We start from the raw sequence: 26,190 nt of genomic DNA on the forward strand, positions 1-26,190 counted from the left end.
GGGCAGAGAGGGGTTTATTCACTTCAGAGGCTCTCATGCAAAATACAGTTTGATTTACACTTTTCTCGCTCTGTGTAGTCTCACCGTGCATTCCACTGAGGGAATTTAAGGGCTTTTTTCTAATCTGATTTTCTAATGCACCAAAAATTATAATTGTATTAGTTCTAATTACTGGACAGTTGCAGCTATAGAGCATAGATTGGTCCTTTGCAGAGACATTCATTCATTCATTCATTCTCCCTCTCCCTCTTCCTCCTACATATAACAGCTCCTCCTCTTAAAACTTGCAAACCAGTGGCTCTTGCCGTGGTTTAAACTGATGACAATCATCTTTGTGGTTGATCTGTAGTGAAGCCCTGAAGTGCACCACACCAAAAAACCCGCCTCTCAGTTCTTGCTTTTAAGTGTGATAAGATAAGCACGTGTCCCAAGAACAGGGCATGAAAATGGTTTCACATGCCATCATTTCAAATTCTCACTTTGTTACAATAACACAAGGCCCAAGCCTGATGCAAGTTGTCATTTTGCAATGTCAAGAATGAAACTTCGAACAGGTCTTCTTCAGATCATCTCATTAATATTGCATGGAAGTGCATGAAAATAGCAGTCGGGCAGTGCAGCAGCAGCAGAGGACATGAAGTTCCATTTCCTCAGAAGTGAGCTCAACCTGTCCATTCATAGTGCGAGTCATTTTAGAATAGTTTGTGAAATCTGATCGAAACAGGCGCGAAAAGGTGAATTCCCTGTCACAAAAAGAGTGTGATCACAGATATGAAAAACTACAAATTTAAATTCCATACAAGCATGGCTGTAACTAAAATGACTTTCATTATCATTAGTCTGCCAATATTTTTTCATCAATTAATCAATAACTTTGGTTTGGCTTATAACATATCAGAAAGTAGTGGGAAAATATGCCTGTTGTAAATCCCCACAGTCTAATGTGATTAAGATTAGATTATTATCTAACCAACAGTCCAACATTTAAAGAGTTTCCTTTTTCTATAATATAGGCGGAAAAATACTTTTTGGCGATTTTGCAAAAAAAAAAAAAGAAGATTATTTAATAAGCCAAATCAAAAAAAGCTGCCATTTAATTTCTTATTGTTTGGCAAACAGCAACACAAAATACCACTGAGTACTCACCGACATACAGCACAAGCGTTCATTATACCACAGGATTCATATCATTATTAGTATTAGTATTCATAAGCTCAGACACACTCTACTCATTGCACATTCACTAAAGAAACATCGGGTCGAACGATGAAAAAAAAGTTATCAGCATTTTTTTGTGCAAGTTCACCAGTCAAGTTCAGGGCAGCCGCTGCGAGGGGGGGACTAGATTATCTCGAGCGCAGGCGGAGGGAAACCGCTCAGAGCGGAGGAGGCTCCTGGCGCAGGTGACGTCACGTCGCTGGCGACAGAATGTCTGAGTGAGGCGGGAGCGGCGGGAGCGAGCTGCACGTGCATGAATCTGGGAAAACAGAGCGAGGCGGGGGAGGGAGGGGCGGCGATGATGATGATGATGATGATGGTGAAGATGATGATGATGGGTAGCAATGGACAGCAGGATCCTCAAACTTTTTTCACTTTAAGGATTCCCCTCTGACCCACTCTCTCTCTCTCTCTCTCTCTCTCTCTCTCTCTCTCTCTCTCTCTCTCACACACACACACAATAGGCAGCTGCACATTCATTACAGCCCACAAACAGTTATAGTGCTATTGCTGTAGAGAGGGGGCTCCTGAGGTTACTCGGACTATGAGGCCGTCGAGTGAATTTGGCCTTTTCCCAGTTAAAAAGGTGTCAAACTTGCTGCCCAAACATTTTCCCTCAACTAAATTCATCAACAGTTTCAGCTCTTGAGTACTGGTTGGTTTGTCTGCATGTGCCTGAGGAAATAATGGAACTACAAAGTACAATTGAGGCCTCCAGTGGTATAGAGGTCACTAAAAGAACAACAATAGATATTTGCCCCAGGGCCCCACTTGTTCATGTACTCTACTTGAGATACTGACATTTCATGCTATATTTCCATTTTTCCCTCCATAGCATATGAAACAGAAATATTACCACCACAACAAGCTCTCCTTACCATACTTTGCAGATTATAAATAAATATATACAAACATACGATCAGCTCAGAAAACATAATGCATATATCTCCAGCTTTGCTAGCAAAGAACATTTAGTAAAAGTAGCAATATCACAATAGACTCTAAAATGAATTTAGTAAGAGAGTACTTTAACACTACTCTTACAAAGTGGTATTATACTAAGCAATCTGCAATACTTCTTCCACCATTTCTATTATGGATACTTTGTTCATATATACAGTATATACACATATATATATATATATATATATATATATATATATATATATATATATATATATATATATATATATATATATTGTGAATACATTTAGCCTATTAACACTAGAATAGGACCATAAAATATCCATTACAGTTAAAAAAAAACTCCTGCCAAGTTACTGAAGCCTCAAAATTCATAAGCTAAAACTCCACTTATAATTTTGTGACTCGCTATATAAAGTGCAATAATAACCCAATCAAGCCGCCGTGTGTTTGTCTGTGTATGCTGCAGCACATAAAGCTAGCACACATCAAATATTTGCATTTTAACAGTGGATAACACAAAGCAAATTAAATTTCACATCACATAAATTCACTATTCGATTCGTTGGGATCTGGTTTATGTGACCACTAACAATGAAAATCAATTACCTTTGCTTATTTACCTTCCTCATGTACTTATTATTGTTATACCGTTACATCAGTGGCCTACCTATATATTAATACAAAGGGTCCTTTTTCCTCCTAATGGCTCTAACAGCTGATACTGTACTGGCTTTGTCTATATAACATGTGGAATATTCCTATCCCGGTAAAAGTGACAGCAATGACATATTATCTGCTCATATATATATATATATATATATATATATATATATATATATATATATATATATATATATTTTATACAGACACAGAGGTTTCTTTCTCATTCTTGGTTTGGCTTTGTTCTGTTGTAGCTCTCAAAGTAAATGCCAATAGATGACAATCCCCATTGTTGAGCCATCACACAGCAAGACACCAGCCACTGATGGGCAAGAGAAAGGGCCCACAGAGGGGTCAGCTCCTCACCAGCTCTCTGCTCTGTCCAACACTGTGTCCGACCGACTTCAGCCTGTATTCGACTTATCCAAACTGAGGGGCGTCCGGGTGCAGTGTGGTCCTGCTGCAGTTTGCAGACACGACACGGAGCCCGTTGGGAATTAGGTCAAATCCACACCTCACAATACCTGGGGTGTCTTTCACAACTGTGGCTTGGTTCTTTTGTATTAGACTTGTTTTGTTTCGGGAGGCCAAAAGAGATGAAAGTTCTGATCCGGTCTGCGTTCACTCTGGCTCTTTCCAAACAAACGAAGAGCCGTAAATATGAAGTCTTACACCTTTACAGCTCTTGGAATTCGATTTTCCCACTGGATGCATGTAGCCCTGATGATGCAAGGATGACAGTTACCCAACCTGCACGTTAAATTGGTTAACTGGAAGTCCATATAACTTTGTTTTTAACAGAACTACAAGGCACCAATGTACCATTTTCCTTCTGTCCACACCAAATGAACTGGACCACAGGGGTAAAAGCACGTCTAAACTTTTAATCCAGTTAAATTGGGATTAAAGTTTGGACCAAACAGTCACTGTGATTGGACTTTCGTGAATTTTAATGTCTATCGCTGTCACCCGAGAGATGTGCACCGCTTATCAGCTTCCATCATTCGCCTTTTAATCATATACCAAAGACACAAAAACCAGATTTATTTTCTCTCCTTTTATAGCCCAAAATTACAATGCATACTGTACATGTGCCTGTACCACATCCACTCGTAAAAAAGAAAGAAGGAAAAATCAAAACAGAGAAAAGGGGGGAAGAAACCTCAGAGGAACAACGAAGGAGGGTTAGGGGATGGACATGATGGTAGCAGTAGTAAAATGACGCTATGGTGAAACAGATGTGAGGTAAATTAGGTGCAAACATACAATGCAAAAAAGAAAAAATTCTCCTTCTTTCTGAACGTTAAATGATAATAGATATGAATCTGTATTAGCGGATGTCGTCACCTTTGGGCAGGGCACAACACCAGGCCGACTAAACGCACGGATACAGGTACGAGGGCGTGCGAGCGTGCGAGACGAGGGTCAGGGTTAACGCTGAGCCGCGAGCCATTCAGGAACCCTGGCGCGTTGCCTGTCTCCAACCAGACTGTGCAAGAGTGGACTCAAGGGTCAGGATTGATTACAACATTAGCGCCGCGGACTTCCATGAATTAGCGTGGGGTTGAAATGCCCGACGATGACAGACACGCGCGTTGAGACGACACTCCTTCACACACGCGGTTCATTTTGCCATCCGAGGGGGGCTCCTGGCGAGACCCGCCGGCATTTTTCCGCAGCGAATGTGAGGCACGGCAGCAGTGCATCACGTCGGCTCGGATTTCAAACGGGCGGCTCTTTTGGCGCAGCTCCTTTTGCGAGTCCTTCTAGAAATAATGTCGGGGGGTGGTAATATTTGAATGTTGTCTCCGGGGAGCTGTTGGTTTCACCGCGTCTACCTCCGCCGCACAGAGACAGAGGACGCACCAATCAGAGGAGGACACTCTGTTAGGTCCCAACAGCGCGCGGCCTTCGTCATTTCACACGTCCATTGACATGCGGTGAAAGTGCTTCACAAGTCACGGGCATTGCTGGGCAGACATACGCCTCATCTGACACTTTTGATTGAGTGTTTCTTACAGATCCCTGCTACACAATTCTGTTTACCCGCAGCAAAGAGAGGTCCACCTTTGCCCCCCCGCCCCGCCCTTGGTTTAGTGAGTAGAGGTCCTAAAGTCTTGGGGAGGGTAAGTGTCTGACAGCAGCTGTCACAGTCACTTGTTAGACGGCGGACAGTTAACCCTGGACGGCACAGCTGTCGGACAAAGCAGTCGCGTGGCTGGTGGCTCGTCGTACTTCAACCAACTGCAGGCGCTTGTTTCTGAGTGGACACATGGCGGTGCACCTGTACCCCGGCCACCTGTCCCTCTCTTTACAGGTGGACTGTTCGAGGTTCTGTTATTTACTCACTGAATAACTGTGTTTTTTGTTGTTGCTCTACTATTGCGAAGGCACTACCTTTGGTTATGTGAATTCCCCTCTCATTTCCCAAACATGTAAAAGTCAAGTGAGGTTTGAGAGTGCCCTAAGCATTCTGCCTCGCCGTGCAAAGGATTGGCGTCGACATTTCCCTTTTGATAAATGAATTTGTGCTTGACATGTTACAAATCTGTAACCAATCAAGTCCTTTGAGTTCTTGCATATATTTAAAGTTCAGTCTGGAGGATTTATTTAAACCATGTGCAAAACTGAAATTGATAATGGTCATGTCAATAAAGTAGGCTCATCGCAAACTCGCAAACTCATGTTGGGCCTCCTTGCTCATTGTAAGAGGCTGATGCAGAAAAAAGTTTGTGTGTATTGTACTGTATGTATGGGTATGTATGAGTAATGTTTTCGTCATGGCTACGAATCGTTTTTCTTGTTTCCTGGGAAAGATGCAGCAGTATCTTGTATTATCTAAGGAACGCTGTGTTCAAGGACAGAATGTAGAATCTGCTACACTTAACCGACGTGTCAGTATATTTGTGTGTGTGTGTGTGTGTGTGTTTGTGTGCCAGAGAGGGGTATAAATACAGTGTAACACAGATGTACCATAGACAATTGACTGCTAAAGACAGGACTAGACATTGTGGTCGCTTCTTTCTTCCAATTGTGCAGTATAATTAAACTCAACATACAATGAATGTATTATTTTGGGCTGGATAACAACAGCCATATAAGTTGCTGACTGACTGAGTGAGTTGCACCACTGCTCAGCTGGCCGAGTGTTGGAGTTTGCCCAGCTGTGGCTGTTCCAAAATGATTTGATGTGAGGTATTTCTATTAGTCCAGTAGAGCTTCTTGGTTATTTAGGGAGGCCGTAACAGTGATTGACAGCATTTGGACTCCAAAGTCCTTGACTTTGGACTTTCTTTTTTTTCTAAGCCCCCAGCATCAAATGTGGCAACTTTAAATCTCTATATGCATTCAATTCATTCAATTGACCATGTGGCAGCGGACATAGTGGAGGAAGAGCTTCTAAAGTTCTTTTCTAAGTGACCGTTTTACTGGTTGATATAGCTGAAATCACAGCACAGCCGTCTTTAACTTAGACTGATTTTGTCATTGTGTTTTAAAATCAGGATTTACAGTAAGTTGCAGAGCAGAAGCTTGGAATGGCTTGCGACTACTGGGAAAAATTTTTTATGTATATGTTATCTAGGACTTTGTTTCAGTCACTATTTCATACTTGTTCCCTGTCCGACACCAGAAATAGAAAAACATGTCAATTAGAACAGCTTCATTTGGAAATCGGTTGTATCACAATACTGTATTTCAATTCCTCCAGGATGTCGTAAGTTTCACCAATCGTAGTACTGTAGTCCCAGTGCCAAAGGTTAAGCCATATCTCACCAAACTCCTGTCCCGGTTTGTGGTTGTGAAGATGCAGCCTCACAACCACAAACGTTTCACATATACCAACACAAATTCCTGCTAGAGGCCGTGCAAGGCAAAGGAAAATATTGTTTTGTCTCCAAGGTGATGCTTAAATATGGTGTGAAAGGCTTTACACATCTTTTTAATATTCCAATTTTTGCAGATTTCTCTTGCTTCTGCAATTTCATTCGTAAACAAAGACTAAAAAAAGAAGACTGTTGCTGTAAAATTTTGCATTTTAGGACACAACAACTGTCCACCAAAAAAAGCCTGTGGAATCCTGGAGGGACTGGTGCATGTTAGCAGAAAGACTTGGAGTAAAACAAATAGATAAATGATTGAAACCTGCTGAGACTAGGAAGAATGCAAATACAATATGCAAATTAACCTTTTACAGCATACAGCGACATTTAGCAATTTTCCAGCAGGCTTTAGTCATGTTCCATTGAAAGACGCTGTTTACAGCAGTTCCACAGCAAGTTTAAAACCACGTCCTCGATTTCCGCACATTGACGCACACGGTCAAGCCGCATACTCGAGCCTCACACAGAACATTCTACGAGAAGTTTTCAGGGTCTTTGTGGCGTTCGGAGTGTCTGAAGAATGTGTTGTTTTGTGTCAGCGAATCACAAAAGGTTGCTTAAATCTTATCTTTACTCAAGGTCCGGCATACTAGGAGTCCCCTGAACTCTGTACGGCATCTCACAGTCCTTTTGTCCAACTACAAGGTCACAAATAAACAATACAAATCTTAAAAAGGTTTCAATTCGATGCCGTGTTTTATAGTAGAGCGGTCACCACGTGGCAGATCATAATTGGGAACTGCAGATACAGGATATTGAATCATTTCATGAAAAATGTCAGGGACACAGTTTCAAGACGTGCTTGAAGAGCAGATACGAGGATGCAAAACCTTTAACTAGTCTCCTTGTTCCTGACCTATTTAATCATTAAATACCCCCCCCCCCACACACACATCACACAATAAACCTCTCTCCAGTGTAATGTCTTGCATCAGATCAAACCTGCATCCTGCCAACCAGATCATCGAGCAGATGTTCCCTCTGTACACCCAGGCTGAGGTCATACCTCAGGAGAGGGTCCGGGGGGAGGGGGTTGGAGCATTGTAAGTGATAGCCATCATGACATCACCTCTTCCTGGTTTGGCCTCCAAAGACAGATCTGCAGGGCAAAAAATAGATGGCTCTTCAAACAAAGCTGATGACTGATTGTTTGCAGCGGAAAAAAAGGAAAAAAAAATATTACGCCAGTGGAGAAACCACAAGGACGGTTCAGGTCGAATGTCAAAGAGTGAAAGAGAAGAGGTGTAAATGGATAATGATGAATGTAAATGTGAATATTAGGTTTCTCTTCTGTCTGTTCCAAGTAAAACTTTATATAACCCTTATTTGTCTCTTTTTCAACCATATATAGTTGTGTGGCTGGAGGGACAGTCATGTTAGCCTCTCAAGATTTATTACATGGACATATATTAAATTTTGCAAAGACATTCATGGGCCCCAAAGGATGAATCCTAATGATCCCTTGAATTTTTTCTCTTGGGCCATGATGACGTTGACATTTGCGTGAAATGTCTCAACAGCTATTGATTCAATTGCCATTAAATTTGGTATATATATATATCCACGTCCTCCTCTGGGTGGATTGTAATAACTCTGGCAGGTTGTCAAAGTTTCAATTTGTCCAGTACCTTTGTTTATGACCAAATGCCTGCAAAACTAATAATAATGCGGCCTCGGCTGCACATTTTGTTGAGTGCAAATTAGCAAATGTCAGCTAAAACTGGTGTAGGCTTATGTGGTAAAGCTGCTAAACATGTTTGTATTTTTATTATGAGCAAATTACTATGCTGAGTTAGTGTTAAATTTACGGGATTCATATTTTTTCAAGTCCTTACAATAGTCACATTTCATTATTTACCTTTAAATAGTTTTTGGTCACTGAAATCATTGTTCCTTAATTCTGGAAGTAACGGGAACAAAATCCAAAGTCAATCTAAATCCTGATCATGTGAAAGTCTGATTTAAAAAAAAAAAAATCAAAAAGGAGGAGAGTTTTGATTGTGTTCTCGTCATTTATACCAAACAATGTTTTCAAAATACAGCACTTATAAATGGATGGTAATCAGACACTGAGTGTGACACAATACAGAATGAATGTTGCTGCCAACCATGTTACAAATGTGGCTACAAATCACTATGCCAAGAATATGAGTTCAATCTATTTCCTGAACTGGAGCTTACTCGGAACCAAAAACAGCAGCAGGTCGCAAAGCAGAACATGAAGCAACGCAAACGCACAAGCGACCTGGGAATTCACTCCCTGCACTCGGGCAGAGCAACTGAAAACCCAGACACTTTGATGATGTCACCAATCATTAATTGATCCCCGTGGTTTCAGCAGACATGTGACAAGGTCAGAGGTGATGCCTTTCTAGAAAATCTCACGTCTCAACTACTATTCTCATGTGTGACCCCCCCCATCTAAAGACTTGGCCCCTTGGGGGATCAGCCATCGATTATGACCCCTTTTACAGCAGCAACACTGATTTGCCTCAGTTAGCCGACACATCTTCCCTTCACCTGCTCCCTACAGCTTCTGAGGATTAGATTTTGTTCTTCCGTCTCGTGCGCTTGATGCCAAATACTTTCACTTACGCTTGACAAGGACACATCAGAAGAAAGTCAAATTTTTCACAGACTTCCTATGATAAACAAAGGATGATAACCGGGCAATAAAAAAACACATCTACATTATATTTGGATGGACGTCAGAGTTAAACTTTTTAAGCAATATACCTATAAGAAAAGAAAACTGTTTCTCCTAAACCCATATTTACAGCCCATATCTAAAATTGACATATGAAGTCCCTTGAAGGATTAAATGCAAATATGAGGCATTAACAGTAACCCACATAATCAGCAATACTACATTGAACATTTCCTCCAGTCATTTTTATCTTCATCAAGTGTACTGTATGCAAAGTTACGAAGCTAACATCCATAATTATATTTTTAGAAAAAATAAAACTTGTATATGAATGGACTGCATTTTAATAAATTGTAATGATATACTGTATCTATATAGTGCTTTTCTAGTCTTATCTACCACCCATAGCCGGCAGGAGGAACCATCAGCCTTATACACAACAATATGAAAACCATGTCCATGTTTTGGTGCATGAACCAGAGGTATATTGAACATTATATTTGATATTATACAAATGAAAGTGTTTGAACCATTCAAGAGTCATCATTAAGCCTTGCTTGATATTATTTTTTTTGTGATCATATGGAGTTGTTCACTGGGGGACAGAAGAGCAGCAAATGTAAAAGTAGATTATGAGCGCCACCTAGTGATGGAGACTGGTCAATACAACATTTCAACTGTTGGTCTCAAGCTTTTCGGCGTCATGAAACTCTCACAACTTTAGTGGCAAATTAATTCCTATCGCAAATACCATTTTGATAAACTTGGTGATATTATATGAAGAAATTGAGATTTTGTCAGATAATCAAATTCTTTAAAGGGAAAAGCTTTAGACATTACTATTTTTTGGAATGAAAACCAAATAATCAAAACTGATAATGCAGTCCAACCATCAAACACAAATTTCCTTCACTTACATTTTAATCAGTCCATTAAATTCAAAGAAACCAAATATGATTTCATAGTCCCGATTAGAGCTGCAACAATTAATCGATTAATCGATTATTAATCGATTATTAATCGATTATTTAATTAATCGCCAACTATTTTGATAATCTATGAATCGGTTCAAGTAGTTTTTTCTTTTTGTTAAAGTCAAAATTCTCTGATCTCTTAAATGTGAATATGTTCTGGTTTCTTCGCTCCTCTGTGACAGTAAACTAAATATCTTTGGTGTGTGGACAAAACAAAACATCATCTTGGAGTTTGGGAAACAGGATGGCCATAACTCTATGGACCAAAGAACTAAACGATTAATCGAGAAAATAATCGACAGATTCCTCGATTGCGAAAATCATCGCTCAGTGGCAGCCCTGGTCCCAATGTGAAAGTCAAAAGTTGGTTGAAGGTCAAAGAGGAGCGAGATGCATTTCAGCCCGAGGAGGGTCTGAGGACGCTGCAGAGCCGCAGGAAATGAGAGTGCAGAAGAAGAAGGAGAAGAATTTTAAACCATTTCCACGGTTCAGCACTTTTCCAGCTGCACATGGCTCTGAGCTGCGTCTGGTACCCCACCTCCTCCCCCCCGAGCTCACAGGTGTGTCCGATTCATCTCTTCACCTTCCACAACTTCCTGCTCTTTCAAGGCTGTAGAGGGTTTGTCTGCACTTTCTTCTTTTGCAAAAAAGCACTTAAACTGTGTAACCGTTCATAATTCTGGATGCGAATGGTCCGAACAAATTTCCCCCAAATATTTCTTGACTTAAACCTCATATGATGGACTGATTTTGCTAAAACCAGGGTTCAGTATGGAAACAAGCTGTTCACTTAAACATCACAAAAATCATACTGGTTAAAAAACAGATTTTCAGGAAAATGGAATGTGTTTTGCAGCACTTCATACTCTTCAATTTTGTACGCACATCTCCTGGTTTTCCATAAGATGTCAGTGTTGCACTGCAAACAGTTGCACTTGTCCAAGACCTCGAGTCAAAGGCTCTTTTCGAGTCTCTTGGCAGCACCTGAGTCAGAAGCTAAAGACTGGTTCGTTTGGATGGAAAATCAGACTCTTGCTCGGGCTTCAAGAAACATTCCACGTCAAACTATTTTAACGTTTCCGTCAAAATAGACTCGATTTTTTTTCAATTTTATTTTCTTCTTTAATTTTGCAGAACCCTTTTCAAACTCAAACGGTTTGCCAGTAATTCATGGGGCCAACATGGACGACAGTGTTGATTTTCCATGGTGCCAAAATAGACAGAGTTAAGCCTAAAGTAAAACAATATCTCAACCAATGGTTCATAACATCCCAGCGATGGGACGGACTGCCACAAGTGGTTGCGGCGCGGTCACGTTGAGGTGAGGTTTCTGGGGGTTGTCGGTTCTTCGTCAAGTTTGGCCTAAGTGGAAATTGAGGTTCGGCTTTGGCCTGGCTCGTATGGCTTTGGAAGTGGAGCGGGAAACGGGGAAGTTTTCTTGCGCGACATTTTGTTTCCTCTGCTTTGTCAAAGAGATAGGCGGGCAACATATGCCTGCGTCTGAATACCGTGAACACATAAATCGCCCTGCGCTCTGCTCCCGTTCGTGTCACAACGCTTACATTCATTTGATCAAATCAGTCGTAATGAACACGCAAGTTGAGCACAGCGGTGATAGAACAATTCCCACCCGCTGAAGTTGTCCTGCGGAACACACTGTTTTCATTTCCCGGTTCCACTCTGAAAGTTGAGAGTGTGTCCCCACGGGGGACGGGGCGGGGCGGCGGCCAGGCAGAGTGAATGGGAAGGTATTACACAGCGTGACTACAGTCCCTCTCTGTGTCTGAGTCTATGTTCCCCCAGCTACTCCCCTTGTGAGATCACTGGTCACTGACAGGGAATTGGCCGCCGTCTGCTCTCACTGAGTGATTCCCCTGCGGGACAACCTGCCAAGCAGGGAGCCTGCCAGCAACCCTCTCATACATTCCTCAACACAGTGGCCGCTGCCAGCTCGGCGATGTCTGGGCAGATGCCACCCAGTGCTTCCTTCGCTGCCCCAGACACCTGAACCAGCAGCGGAGTCGGGGCGAAAGAGAAAGAGAAACAGGGAAAGCTGGACGGGTGCGCGGCGGGAGTGAGATCTCTGTTGGGCGGCCAGCAGACAGCCACTGCAGCTGTTGTGGCCCTTTCCACAACGATTCCACTGTTCGAGCTTCCAGCGCGGCGATAATTAAAACTGTGCCCATCGCTCGTCTTGCCAGAACCTTCCTCAAACACTCGCACATATACACAAACGCAATTAGATGCGTGCCCTGTCTGAGACTTACGTAAATACACATGCATGCTGTATATACATCCCCAGCCTTCCAAGCCCTGCCCGCGTCATAGCTGATTTGAATTTATTCACAGCGCATCCTTCATTGTGAACAGAATTGATTGAAGCTGCATCAGTTGACATCTTGGAGGCAGCAGAACAAGCTTAAAACAAAAGAACGCATTTGAAGTTTTGTTTATAAGTCCAATATTCATGTATCTTCAGCTCCCTTTTTAGGTCAACTTCTCTCAATCATCTGTTCCCTGGGTTACTAAATGCTCCACTGTTGAGCGCCCGTGTACGTGTGGCTCCATCAGAGCTTTCTTCAGATCCCTGCTGTGTCCGATGACGAAGCCATGAGAGCGTGGAGCTGGGGCAAACCAAAACAGCAACACTCGCCTGCAGGCAGTCAAACCGAAGCAATGAGCCCAAAGAAGCTCAATATCTCCGCGGAGGAACGTTCGCGGGTTCATCAGCTCAAGTCCCAAAAAAGGATCATTACCGCTTCTTGGCTCGATTATTTCAGCGATTAATCGATTAGTCGTATAGAATGCCATAAAAACTGATGAATGCCAGTCTACGGGAGAGAAGAAGAAACCACCGGGCGTCTCCAGAGAAAACTAAAACCAGTGACCAACAATTCATGAAGATACAAAGCACGGCGGTGGCAATTCCTCACATCTGAGAAACCGGAACTGGAGTATGCTTGGCAATGTTGACTGACAGATGACCTTAACTGCCCATCTATCTCCTTTCAAACGAACAAATCCATAAATCAACTGGATGTTTCTGCACTACACCACAAGGCGACCTCTCCTCTCCGTAGCGTGGAGGACACACATGTAGTAGAAGAACAGAAATATATTGCCTCCCTCGGTGGTTGGCCTCTAATTGTGGCACAAAAGAATAATGAAGTGTGTTGGCCTCTTTGGGCCCGGCTCCCCCGCTTCCCCTCACCTTCTCCAGAGTGGGCATTCCTATATAGATTAGCCGAAAATCTTTTCCTGTTCTATGAAGGATAATCCCCCGAAACAAGGCCGCCCGGCTCTCATATTAAGAATGATTTAGGCACAGTGAATTCCGGTCAGGTCAAGTCTCCACTTTCATGTTATGAGATGTGGCCGTTCCAGTCGTTATGCGTACCTTGTGGGCAGAGTAGGAGCAGACAGAAGAGAGGAGAGGAAAAGAGGGCCGGTCTTCTTTTAGCCGAGTTCAAAGTGATGGTGAGGGTTTGAAACGTGGAAAATGAAGGTCGGCGATACAGGCAAGCTCAGACCGTCTGAAAGAAAGAGGAAGTCAAAGTGTGTGCATGTGTGTAGGTTGAACAAGGGTGTCTGGGAGTTCACTTTTTAAGACGTTTGAGTTCTTATGGATATTTCAGATTTGACCTTTAGACACACACACACACGCACACGCACACACACACACACACACACACACACACACACACACACACACACACACACACACACACACACACACACACACACACACACACACACACACACACACACACACAGCAGGACTTTCATCAGGACCGCATTAGTATGAATGAGAATTACAAGAGATACGCAGGTGCACATTGGGCCTTTTTCCCTCGACTCGTGTGTATTACTCCACAAAATGTGATTTAAAAGTGACCGAGAGGGCACTGCCGCCTCCAAGATAACGGGGAGCTTTAATTATCCCCATGGGGAAATTGGGTGTAGTAGGTTGGTTAAGCTGCAGTGACGCGATGCTATTTCCATTCCCGAGCTGAAACAAATGAGCCGGATTCATTTCATTTTGGCAAAGATTCACAAATGCATCAGGGAATGATGATGTGGCAACAGAACCAATAAGCTCAGCCTTTATTGAGTTCAGCTCATTTTAGTCACATTCAGTCGTGCACAAACGGAATCGCACAAGATCGCTGTGGGCAGTGAGCTGTCACACTCTCTCGACTCCGCCGCAGATCTTGTAGGCAGCGGCAAGCGCAAGAGAAAATGGCTTCCTAACAAGATCTACAATTTTACGCAGAGGGTTCAAACTTTGGCTCACCCCCCCCCCCCTCGAGTGGGATTGGTTAGCATTTATAATTTGAATTCATTCATGGAAACACTGCGCTGTTTTCTTCCTTATAGTGACATTATAGAGACATAATAACGGAATTTTGCTGTGGAAAGGGCTCCTCTGATGGAGGGAGCATAAGGGAGAAAGGACTGGCTTATTTCAAACTAAAGTGAAAAGGACAGTATGGGCAAGACAGGGGTTTTAGTGGTTTTACAGTTCAGCGGTGGTGTTTGAAAGCACGGTCTGTCAGCAACGTGGGTGGCACGGTTGTTCCTAGCATCTCCGCTATTGTATTGTCGTTGGCTCTGTGCACTTGTCAGCATCATTGCTCACTTTCTCAGGATAAATGTTGATTTTGCTTTATATAGGGGGAAAGCCGCGGCGGCGGCGCTTTGATCCGCGAAATTGCCACGGCCTCGGTGCGAGGGCTTGTGTCACCGCCGTCGTCCAAAATTCCTCTGACATGTTTACTGTTTTCTTTCATTTGGCGCAGGCCACTCTGCACGGCTCTAGCGCCACTGTTCCTGCAGCTACTCCTCCATGTGAAATCTTGTGTCGTGTAAACAGAGGACCAGAAAATAACAAGCAGGAGAAAAGGGAAATTTTCCGCCCCGGCGTCGTCCTCCTTTTTTTTTTCTCCGCCCTCGCCCCCTCGAGTGTGCCCACCACTTGTTGTCCTTTATTTGGAACCTAAGTGCTTTGGCATTAAATCTTATTATTTTTTGGTAAATAAACCAGTTTCTGGTTGGAATTACACCCATCTTGGTGTGAGGTCCTTTTCAGAAAGGGGCCCGGATCCTTTTATCTAAAATGTTTTCTATTTCTGCTTTTGTAAGACACTTTTGACTGCTTTGAAAGAGAGGAACCAGGTTTTTCTTGCATTTCTCGGGGTGAGGTTGGGGATTTTTCTCAGCATTGTGGTGAGATTTATTCGAGGAGGCTGCATTTTTGTCTGATTTCCCTCTTTGTTCTCTGTAAGTAGTTCCAGGTCCCCCCCTAATGTGCACTGGGCTCGGTGATTTTGCACATGGGCGTGTGTGTGTGCGTGTGTGTGCGTATGTGTGTGTGTGTGTGTGTGTGCGCGTGAGGGGAACGTGTGAATGTGCGTGCGCGAGGGTGAGGCGGGGACTTGATGTGACACCTGCTGTTGGGATGAATAGGGTCAGTGGCAGGGCCCTTCAGCAGGCAGCAGCTGCCTGTTCTCACCGCGAGCTCCACTCTCACCAGCGCTGCGAAGCCTGCGGGACGACAACTGAGGCCCCCGACACAACACATAGTGCCCCCTACCACCGTCTCCTGTCATTACAGTTATTACCTTCAAGTATTGCAATTCCCCCTCTCCCAGGGTCACGAGCCTAATCGTTCGGAAGGAAACGTGAAATTGACCTGAGGAAAACATCAAAAACCAACTTCAATTTCCATTCTTGCCCTCTCCGAACACAGGAAGAGGTTTCCAGACAGCTGCTGACAGACAAAGATACGTGGTATTTGGTTGGTCTGACCTGTCTGTGCTCTCTCGCTGTGTGGTAGTCCGCCCTGCGTGTGACTTAGTGGGTCTGAAAACATTCCCTGTGGCACAACAGAGGAAGAGGGCCGCAGATAAACAGTGAGGTATGAAAACATCAGGCTGTGTTTGTAGCGGACTCTGTTTATTTTCCCCCCAAAATCTTTTTGATTGTTTTTTAAAAAAAAATTCAAAATTCAATTATTCAACTCTTGAATTACAAATTACAGTACGTATCCTTTTATAGCGTTTTGTTTCACCCAAATACCTCAGTTTAGAGAAATCTTTCCTTATCCATCCACCAGAGGTCAGCCTTTTATTAACAAATTCTGATGTGCTCTGACGAAACTGCAGTTTTTTCCAGAAGGAAACTCACACATTGAGGAATATTAAATAAAATGACTAATGACGCAGGCAGGCAACGTTTGCGTCTTTCGCACGGCATTGTGTTGTACAAAGTACATCCCACGCACAATAGCAGGGTTAGAGTTTCTGTGTCACAGGTGATGACGGCGTAAGCGCCTCTGTCATCACGGGGTTGAAGCACACAAGCAAAGTACAGAGTCCGCTCCCGCTGCACAGCGTTTGTTAAATGAAGGGTTTCTTCGACAACAAACCAACAGTGCTCTGTGATTCCAGGCTTTAGCCTCGCTGAGCAGGAAGAGAAATAACAGGCTCAGTGTCCACAATATCTCCACTTGCTTCAAAACAGTTTTTTAACATTGCTCAACGGCAAAATATTTGGCAGCCGTGAAAGAGTTTGAACATTGCTCGCATCTTTTAAACGTTTTGAATGATTCTCTAATGTTTAATTTCCCTCTTATTTGAGCCATGTCAAGTTGTGAGCGTTGGCTCTAAGTTGAAGGTTGTATTTGCTTGGTTCTTTTGGAGAGCTTGTAGTTGAAGTACATGAGAGCCTTGGACTGTGGGGCTCTCCTGGGCCAGCAGGTGTGTCCGTTGCCAAAGTAGTCCCCCAAACACTGACAGGTGTAGGAACCATCTGTGTTGACACACTGAGCATGGCGGCTGCACCGGTGGGACCCGGTCAAACATTCATCCTTATCTGTGGCGAACAAGAGGAGGAGATTAGAAATGTTTACGTGTGACTAATGCTTGTCGGGTATTGAATAAATATCTTTTTATTTTCAGAACATGAAGGTAAAGGTAGAGCTGCTTCATAGTGGAGTCACATTAGATCAGTATGGAGAGAGGGGGGGTTCAGAGCTGTGTGTTTTCAAACCTGCTAAAGAGATAATGTTGCAATGCACATCACATGGATGAAAACAAAACAGCTTGTGGGTGAGCCCGCAGCCGAGTGGGTGAGCTATGAGTGCTCATCAAATAAACATGGTTTCTAGATCCTCTGCTGCCAAAGCACATCTTCACGTGATCCCTCTCCCTGCCAATTAACGCAGATGAGGAGAACATGTGGAGCTGCGCTCTGATCCATTCAGTCATTTACAAGGGGCTGACGTGGAGCTGGTCTGAATGTGGCTTAAAAAAAAAAAATACTATTCATACCGTCAAATTATGTCAACATGAATTCTTGCACATCACCACTACACAACAAACAGGGAAAGGTGCTTTGTTATATTTTTTTTTTACCTCGACACTGCACTGAGCCCTTGATCGTCCCCATCACGAAACCATCCCGGCACACACAGGCAAAGCTGCCAAAAGTGTTCCTGCAGGTCTGCCGCGGTGGACACGCATCGGCCCCGTGCTGACACTCATCTACATCTGCAAACAAAACACAAACACATGTCCCGACACCAGCAACACATTTCATTTGCAAAGAGGCAACAATTCCCAAACCATTGTCCCTCTTTGTCCCACAACACACACACACACGCACGTGCACGCACGCACACACACGGACAAGGTACCCGCATGTTTCTTGTCTTTCCTCACAACAATAATTAGCCTCAAAAAGACGCGAGGGACACAAATTAGTACTTTGACCTGGCAACCGCCGCTTTGAACTGAAGCTTTGAAAAACGGGGAATGACCCAAATGCACAAATGTTTTGCTCGAGGTGTTGGATCCCTCAAGCGCTGTGTATTTGTTGGGGTCTCTTTTCTTTTTTTTTACAGGATAGTCTCTTCTACATCAGTGTACCTCTTTTTCAAGACAGAGACAAAAGCAATGATTTCTCTTTGCCTCGGAGGGTGAATTGTTCCCACCACTGTTTGTGAGAATTTCTCCTTAACAGCCACGAGAGTGGCTAAGGAAAGGCTTGCTTCATTACAGGACATGAGGTGACTGCAGGCGAGCTATCGAAGAGAGACTTCAGTCATAAAGCGGCTGGACTGGTGGACAGAGAGGGTTCCTTTGTCTTTACATCAGTTAATTAAAGGCTGGACAGGCTTAACAAATAAAGCCAAATAGAAACGATAGCCGCAGCAAGATGGTTGGAATTGCTGCTTTTTTTTTTTTACTGCCGGACCTTTTACAAGTCGTAGAACGCACAGCACAAGGACCAGGAAACTTAAGCAGCTCAATGGAATCAAGCCATCGTTGATTTTATTTATTTACACCTGCGATTTTCCTACTATGACTGTCAAAATGTCTGCAGTGAAAAAAAGCTTATAGGTCTATTCCTCTGGCTGCAATTACAGCTGGGCCAACCCGATCCAGTAGAGTTCAGTCCAGTATTTACTCTACTTTTACCTCTTTTCTGACCAGTAAGGCTGTGGGTCATAGAAACAATAAGTGAAAAAAATGTTAAATCTTCCAGAAAGGTGAGATTATAACTACCAAATTGGGTGACCACTTTCATAAATACAAATATTCTCCCCAAACATCAACACGGTGTGAATAATGACGAGAATCCCATTTTGAGCTCAGTCCGACGCTCGGACTAAGAAGCATTAAAAGTTATATATGTTAACATGTGAGGAATGGATCGTGTGAGTCATTACCACAGTAATATGATGTAGGCGGTGTTTCTGAAGTGGCACTATACCTTCACAGGTCTTGTTGTCAGCGGCCAGGTGGAGGCCGGGGGGACACAGACAGCGCGCCGCTCCCCCCCTCTCCATCTGGGAACCAAACTGGCAACGCAGAGAGGAACATGCGGCCTCTCCTGGAAGACAGACGGGGAGAACACAGGCTGAGGTTCGGTCAGAGAGACGGGCCACTGACACACACACACACACACACACACACACACACACACACACACACACACACACACACACACACACACACACACACACACACACACACACACACACACACACACACACACACACACACACACACACACACACACACACACACACACACACACACACACACACACACACACACACACACACACACAGGTGGCTGCAGCACCGTGAGTGGTAATGAAGTCATAAACAAAAATGGAGACCAAACTGTACTTTAAAGAGAAAAAATCGGTATCTCACATCAATCACACATTTATATTTCTGCCCTTGAAAATACCCCATCAGGACAAAGCTTTGTTATGATATCACTTTCCATAATGTAAACTGCGAATTTATTAACATTTACTTTAGTTAAGCAAGGTGCATTAGCCGATTACCAAGCCCTTAGATACTTAAATCTCCAATTAGGGTATAAAGATGGCAGATGGGTTTTAGCGTAAAACTGATGCGACATCTGAAAAATCTTCTCTCCGTACAGACATTTTCCTCGTGTGTGTGTTGTTGTTGTTTTAAAAAAGAAAATACTGGCTTGTTAGTTTTAAATGTTCTATTTAAAGAGGAAATGACTCACTGGTGCAGGTGTATCCATCTGCGCCGAGCGTGTACCCAGGTTCACAGTAACAGCGATAGCTACCGGGGGTATTCATGCAGCGCTGGGAACACGGTCTCTCCGGCAAACCGCATTCGTTCACATCTGGAGTCAATATGAAACGTTATTCAAGCGGCGTATAGAAGAGGTCCTTGCGGTAAATGACTGAGAAATTAAAACCATGAGCCCTGATAATGATAATACTCTACCTTCATCACACAGAGGGCCTTTATACCCTCCGGAGCATAAACACTTGTCTGGTCCCACACATTTTCCGTTTATGCACGACTTCCTGCACACCGCTGTGGACGACAATGGACAGCACAGAAACTAGTCATCAAGATGATAAGATTAGAGTAAAATATGACAATGGTATAAATCTGCAAAAACAACACATTCAGCATCATGTTAAAAAGACATGGGGCGACATTAGAGTTCATTTAGAGTTGTGTATTTTTTTTGATCTTCATTCCTGAGGGAAATATCTGACTCTTCAGGTGCTAGATACTCAGCACTACTACTTCTGAATTAGTCTGTCTACCGCTTTGAACTGGGAAGGTCAGGCGTCCAATCTACTGAACCCATTTATGTTAAATTTGGTGGAAAGGAGGGACATGAAGCAAGAAAGAACCCATCAAATAATGGAACGAATCTGGCTAAATGGGCGGATCCTAGAGTGATGTCGATGAGAGCGGTGAGACTGAACAAAAAGAGTTCAGGTCTTGGCTGAAAAACCAAAACAAACGAAACAAGCTCAAATATGTTTGAATGCCCAGTGGAGCATTAGGGGACTGCAGAGTGGGATGATGAATCTGTGAGTTTGTTAATACGCATGACATCCTCCATCACCTATATATTACATCATGAAAATATTCTGTAGTGAATCTTTAAATATGAAAAGTCTTGCATTTAAGGATCTACTTTAGTAGATTTTACTTGACTAAGATTTAATTGTATTATAATTTTTTTCTGACATTGGCCCCATTCAGAGTCTGTCATTACTCTGCATATGGATTATTAAGGATGCATGTGCAACATGCAGTGACTTAATGTAGTTGATTGGTTGAGAAGTAAATTACAAACAACCCCACAAACTTTACATGTTTTGCTGAGATGCTGCACTGATAACCTGTGAACTCGGGGGTATGTGTGGTCGTGGCTGTGCGGTCGCTAAATCGTCAGAGTGACTTACGATGACAAATGCCATTAACATTCCTCCATCCCACACAACAGGAAGTGGTTTGACCGTAGCTGCAGTGTCCCGTCCGTGCGCGACCCCCCGTGTGCTCCAGCGCATCCTCCGCTGACCTGCGGGGGCCGGGACAAAAGGTTATCAGACCATTAGGCATCGTCATTCACCACAGAACCCACGCAGACCTGATGTCCTGGAGTCAAGCCACAAACCTCATTTGCCTATAAAGTTTTATTGGCAGCGGTTGGCCTTTGAAGTTTTTCCCCCAGAAGCAATTGGGAAAATTTTAGAATGAAAAATGACAAAAAACACGAGATACCATGAACAATAGGGTCAGAGGTCATTTTAAATGGGTCAACACTGTGGATGCACAGGTACAATTCACCCAGGTTTGGGTGAAATGGCACAAAGATGTGACTGTGCACGTTGAGATTGTTTGTATTTGTATCCCAGAGATGTAATTCAAACTTGAAATGTTCACGGAATTTTTGAATGTCCATTTTTGTTCATTGCATTTCTGCTTTAACCCTAACCCTTTGGAAAACAGTTAGTGATATGTGCTTCTGTAAAGTGAGCTACCAGGTCGCCCCACGTTGAGCTCATTGAGGACATTTGTGATTATATTTTAAAATTTTAAAATTTCTTGTAAATGTTTTACTTCGTTAAAATCATAAAAAATCTTGCACTTTTTCTTCAAACACATTTTAACGTTAGTCACTGAAAGTTCAACATCTTTCATCAACTGCAATTTCTACTATTTGTGTATTGACTGCCTCTATGTCTGTTTCAGCATTTCACCAATTTTCAAAAAGACGCTAAAAGTGCAAATATTCATCAGCCATCAAATAAAAACTTTCTTGTCTATTACTTCAAGTTAAGTCCAGTTTCACATCCATGATTACACGTACATACTAACCACATACATAAAACAGGTTTTTAGTGGATCCGTAGAAAACAATGGAACCTATGTCATGCATCTGTACACAGTTATGAAACACCTTCCCCATTCCCCTTACTTTTGTAAGAAAAGGCCTCATAATCTGAGCAATAATACTTTCTCCTCCCTTATTAAAATCTGCTGTCATAAACAAAAGTGCAATAAACTACATGGTATTCAGAACCGCTGGACAAGTTTCATTCATAGCTGCTGTTAAATCTCCTCTCACCCGCACTGTGCATGAGAGGCTATTACATGATCAGACACAGGCCAAGTAGGTTCATTTCACATGAAATGAACTGTACCAGAGGAGACCACCAACAGTCTGTGAGAGGGAGAGATGCACAACCCCTCTCCTTTAAAAATGTGTCTCTTCAACCCTCAGGCAAACTTAAGTAAGTTAAGTAAAGTGTTTGTTTTCACGGACTCTTACCTTTCCTGTTGATGAGCCGCAGAGAACATAATGAGATGCACCATCACCACGAAGAGCGGTCGGCTTATTCCAATCATTTTCTTCCACCACGTTTCAACCTTTTACGTACATGTTAGGTTCCTCTTTGCTCCAACACCTTGTCTCTGTCAAGACACTTGTTTTGTGATGTGTGTGTGTGTGTGTGTGTGTGTTTAAAAGGCAATTCTGGAGGTGTTTGTGTGTGAGTGTTTGAGGAGTGGAGGGTCACATGGTGTAATGGTAGGGTGCCCGAGAGAAAAGAGGTGTGACAGCTCACCTGTGTGCAAAACAGAGGAACAAAGAGGCTGGGGGGAAAAACTAAAAGAGAGGGACAACAGAAGAATTCACTGTGAGTACGAGAATACAAGGAATTCAATAATGAATAAAAAAATATCCACTCAAGGTCCACGTACTCTTGTTATGCTCCATATCAGCTGGCCTTCACATTAATATTCTGAGCACTTTTAGATCTTTGTGTTCATATCGGCTTAAAACAAAACAACAACATGGACGTTACATGAAGAATATTGCTGGAAAGTGACGAATTCACAAGGTCAACAAAGACAATCTGGCAATGGAGTAAGAGATTTTTTTAAAGTTTTCAATCTTTTTTCTTTGCAGTTCGTGAAAAAAAATCGAAAAAAGGAAGAAAATTGATCCATGAATGTATTGGTTTTTTTTCTAGAGAAGTCAAAGACAGACACAGAGGATGAGGGCAAGCGTTTTCCAAAGGCCGGGACTAAGATGTCAGGGTCGGAAATAAGAGCTGGCAGCCTCAGAGGTAGCGGCCTTTGAAGCCTTAACCATTACCAGCTCTGATCAGAGTGCAATCAGTTGTATTAAGCTCAAAGGCGGAGTCCTTGTCTGGACGCCTGGTGGTCCACTCGCAAGGCAGAGGCAGAATCTCACACACACACACACACACACACACACACACACACACACACACACACACACACACACACACACACACACACACACACACACACACACACACACACACACACACACACACACACACACACACACACACACACACACACACACACACACACACACACACACACACACACACACACACACACACACACACACACACACACACACACACACACACATCTGTCCGATGAATGAGCATCAGCTGTTGACTTCCGTACAGCTTCACCGAAGGCCCGGATTATACCTGCACACACCAAGGGCTAATGTTGTTTTTGCTTTTTTAACCAGATTTTCTGCTCTCAATTGACGCCTAAAATTGTCGGACCTCGAAACATCAAATTGGCACATATCTGGCAGCTCCTCCCAAAACCCAAAACTCAATAATGAGGTTGCTTGGACGAGGCGCTGGATGTCAGAGAAGAAGCTGATGGTTGATATTTTAAATTTATTCGTGTAAATCTTAATGTTCATAAAACTTCATTTCCAACTCTTCCTTTCTGCACACGCACGCACGCACAGACGTGCGCACACACACATGCACACACACATGCACACACACCCCCGTCTTAGATTTTTTTTTCAAATGTGTCACCACCACACATCAGCCAGTCGAGGTGGAAAGAACCCATAAAATGGCTTTGCCTGGTCTGCCTTGAATTAGCGCCAAACCTCACTCCATATCTGTCATAAGTGATACAATTAAACTTAATCCCGCCTGCCAAAAAGTAGAAAGAAGTGAGGGTAGCGGAGAAAAAAAGAAAAGAAAGTGTCCGTCAACAGTAAAACAGAATGATAAACGTCGTCGGTGCTGGCGCAGTGTGTGGCAAGTGCAGGGGTTGATCAGAGAGCTGCTGCGCTGTGCTCTCTTCCATCTGCCGGCGTGGACGTGGTGGGAGGGGGACTGAGATTTCAAAATGTGTGTCTGTGCCATAATCTGCAGATCTCTCTGTTGACCACATTACTGGTGGTCTTTGATTCCTCGACTTGAAAAAGGGGGATGCCCCACAAAGAGATCAGATGTCACTTAAAGACCACTCCCCACCCCCACCTGCTCAAAAAATATTACACATCGTTCATAAATGATGAGGTTGGAGTGAATCCCCCCCCCCCCCCCAATGTGAAAATGAGATTCCTGGAACAGCGTTGTACAGAAAATTGTACTCATCCATATGTAACAGTGGCGTGCGGGTGCACTACGTGACAGTTCAGATGCATCTGAAAAGTTTCTTGAGGGATATTCAAGAGTCAAATGAGAAAAAATTCCCCACGAGCGCACTGGAAAGTCAAATTAGAGTCAATTTTATAACCGCTCACCATCATTTCGCAGTATAACACTGACACTAATGGCTTAATTTGGACAAAATTGTCAAAGGTCTGCCAAAAAATGAACAAGGCAGTGAATTTTTGCCCCGTTGCACTGTTTTTTTTTCTTCTATCTGTTAAATGCTCTAATGTTGGAGTCACTGAAATATTGACAGAAATGTAACTTGCCAAATAACATAAACGTCTGTGGACTTAAAACTTGACCTGCTCCACTGGGACCTAATCGAGCCTTGGTTCAGACACAATTGGACCAAATCACTCACAGAGCGGTTAGAAACTCGGCGACACCTCAATTTCAACTAGTGCTGCTACTAACGATTATTTTCATAATCGATTAATCTGTCGATTGTTTTCTCGATTAGTTGTTTGGTCCATAAAATGTCATAAAATGGTGAAAGATGTCGATTGTGTTTCCCAAAACTCCAAGATGAAGTTTTTTTTCTACTACACACCAGAGCTGTTTAGTTGACTGTCACAGAGGAGCAAAGAAACCAGAAAATATTCACATTGAAGAAGCTGCAATCAGAGAATTTTGAGTATTTTTACATGTAAACAACTTGAACCAATTATCAACATTGTTGGCGATTAATTTGGTAAAGGATTAACGATCGATTAACTGTCGCAGCTCTAATATCAACCATTTACACCTTTATGAAACACAATTAAAACAACAAGCAACTGAATCAGCATATCGCATAAACAGGAAAAGTGCACATGTCCGATATGTCCACGTGTGATATTCCAAGATAACAACACAAGCTACATGTCAATTGAATTCACTGATTCCAATAGTGTGTTTATTATAACTCCCCGGCCAACTGTCAAAGGATAAGCAGCCGATGAAGAGCAAAAGGAAAATGTTCCTATCAAAAAAGTGACAAAAAAGGATGTTTGGAATCACATTATGCTACATGCTAAACATGAAGCCATGAAGCCATGTGGCACATGCAGAGAACGGGGAGACGCTCGACTACACGCCGACGTCAACACGACACGCCGACACGAAGCGCAATTGAAACACCGAGCAACCAAGTCAGCACATCGCATGAACGCGACAACTTTACATATTCACACAACATATCACCGATGTCAGACCTGATAGCTGCTGCTTCCAACATGCTAACAACACAAGCCACATACCATGCTAACGCCTCAGCCTCTCCAGATTCCAACGCTCTCCCCCCTCTATAACTCTCGGACAAAACATTCAGCTCCCCGGCCGCTGACCAACGTTCGTATCAACGCAGCGACATCCGTAAATTGTGTCTTACCCTCGAAGTGCTTGCGGGAAAAGTTGTGTTTTGATCCACTGATCCGACTCCAGTCAGATTGGCACAAAGACCGCTCGTCATCTCAAGATATTACACCGCCTGGTCCGTCCTACTTCGACTACACAGGCGGAAGTCGCGTGTCAAATGGCGTCAATCACCCAGCTTGACCAATGCGCTGCGGAGATACAGGCCCCGTGC

At 43.2% G+C, this 26,190-nt stretch overlaps 1 protein-coding gene across 9 annotated transcripts; it reads right to left on the reverse strand.

The window, feature by feature from the left end:
• Window positions 1-1,246: 1,246 nt before the first annotated feature.
• LOC118313086 (nephronectin) lies at window positions 1,247-26,190 on the reverse strand. 9 transcript variants are annotated; one of them, XR_007031393.1, is made up of 14 exons: window positions 22,873-23,415; window positions 22,737-22,777; window positions 22,442-22,539; window positions 21,072-21,187; window positions 20,089-20,181; window positions 19,862-19,984; window positions 19,083-19,202; window positions 17,723-17,857; window positions 17,027-17,180; window positions 16,116-16,182; window positions 15,929-15,999; window positions 13,705-13,840; window positions 7,629-7,785; window positions 1,247-1,477 (listed from the first exon to the last, which is right to left on the reverse strand). XR_007031393.1 is itself a non-coding variant. In XM_047334133.1 (11 exons), exons 1-10 carry the CDS (start codon window positions 22,886-22,888, stop codon window positions 16,161-16,163), a joined length of 918 nt encoding a protein of 305 aa, XP_047190089.1. In that variant the 5' UTR covers window positions 22,889-23,415; the 3' UTR covers window positions 14,640-15,999; window positions 16,116-16,160. The 9 variants fall into 9 exon arrangements, 7 of the variants coding, with proteins under 7 accessions (XP_047190089.1, XP_035494219.2, XP_035494213.2 ...); XR_007031394.1 differs by lacking the exon at window positions 13,705-13,840 and having other exon boundaries at window positions 1,253-1,477; XM_047334133.1 differs by lacking the exons at window positions 1,247-1,477; window positions 7,629-7,785; window positions 13,705-13,840 and having other exon boundaries at window positions 14,640-15,999.

Source organism: Scophthalmus maximus, chromosome 8, assembly GCF_022379125.1.
Source record: "Scophthalmus maximus strain ysfricsl-2021 chromosome 8, ASM2237912v1, whole genome shotgun sequence".
NCBI lineage: Eukaryota > Metazoa > Chordata > Actinopteri > Pleuronectiformes > Scophthalmidae > Scophthalmus > Scophthalmus maximus.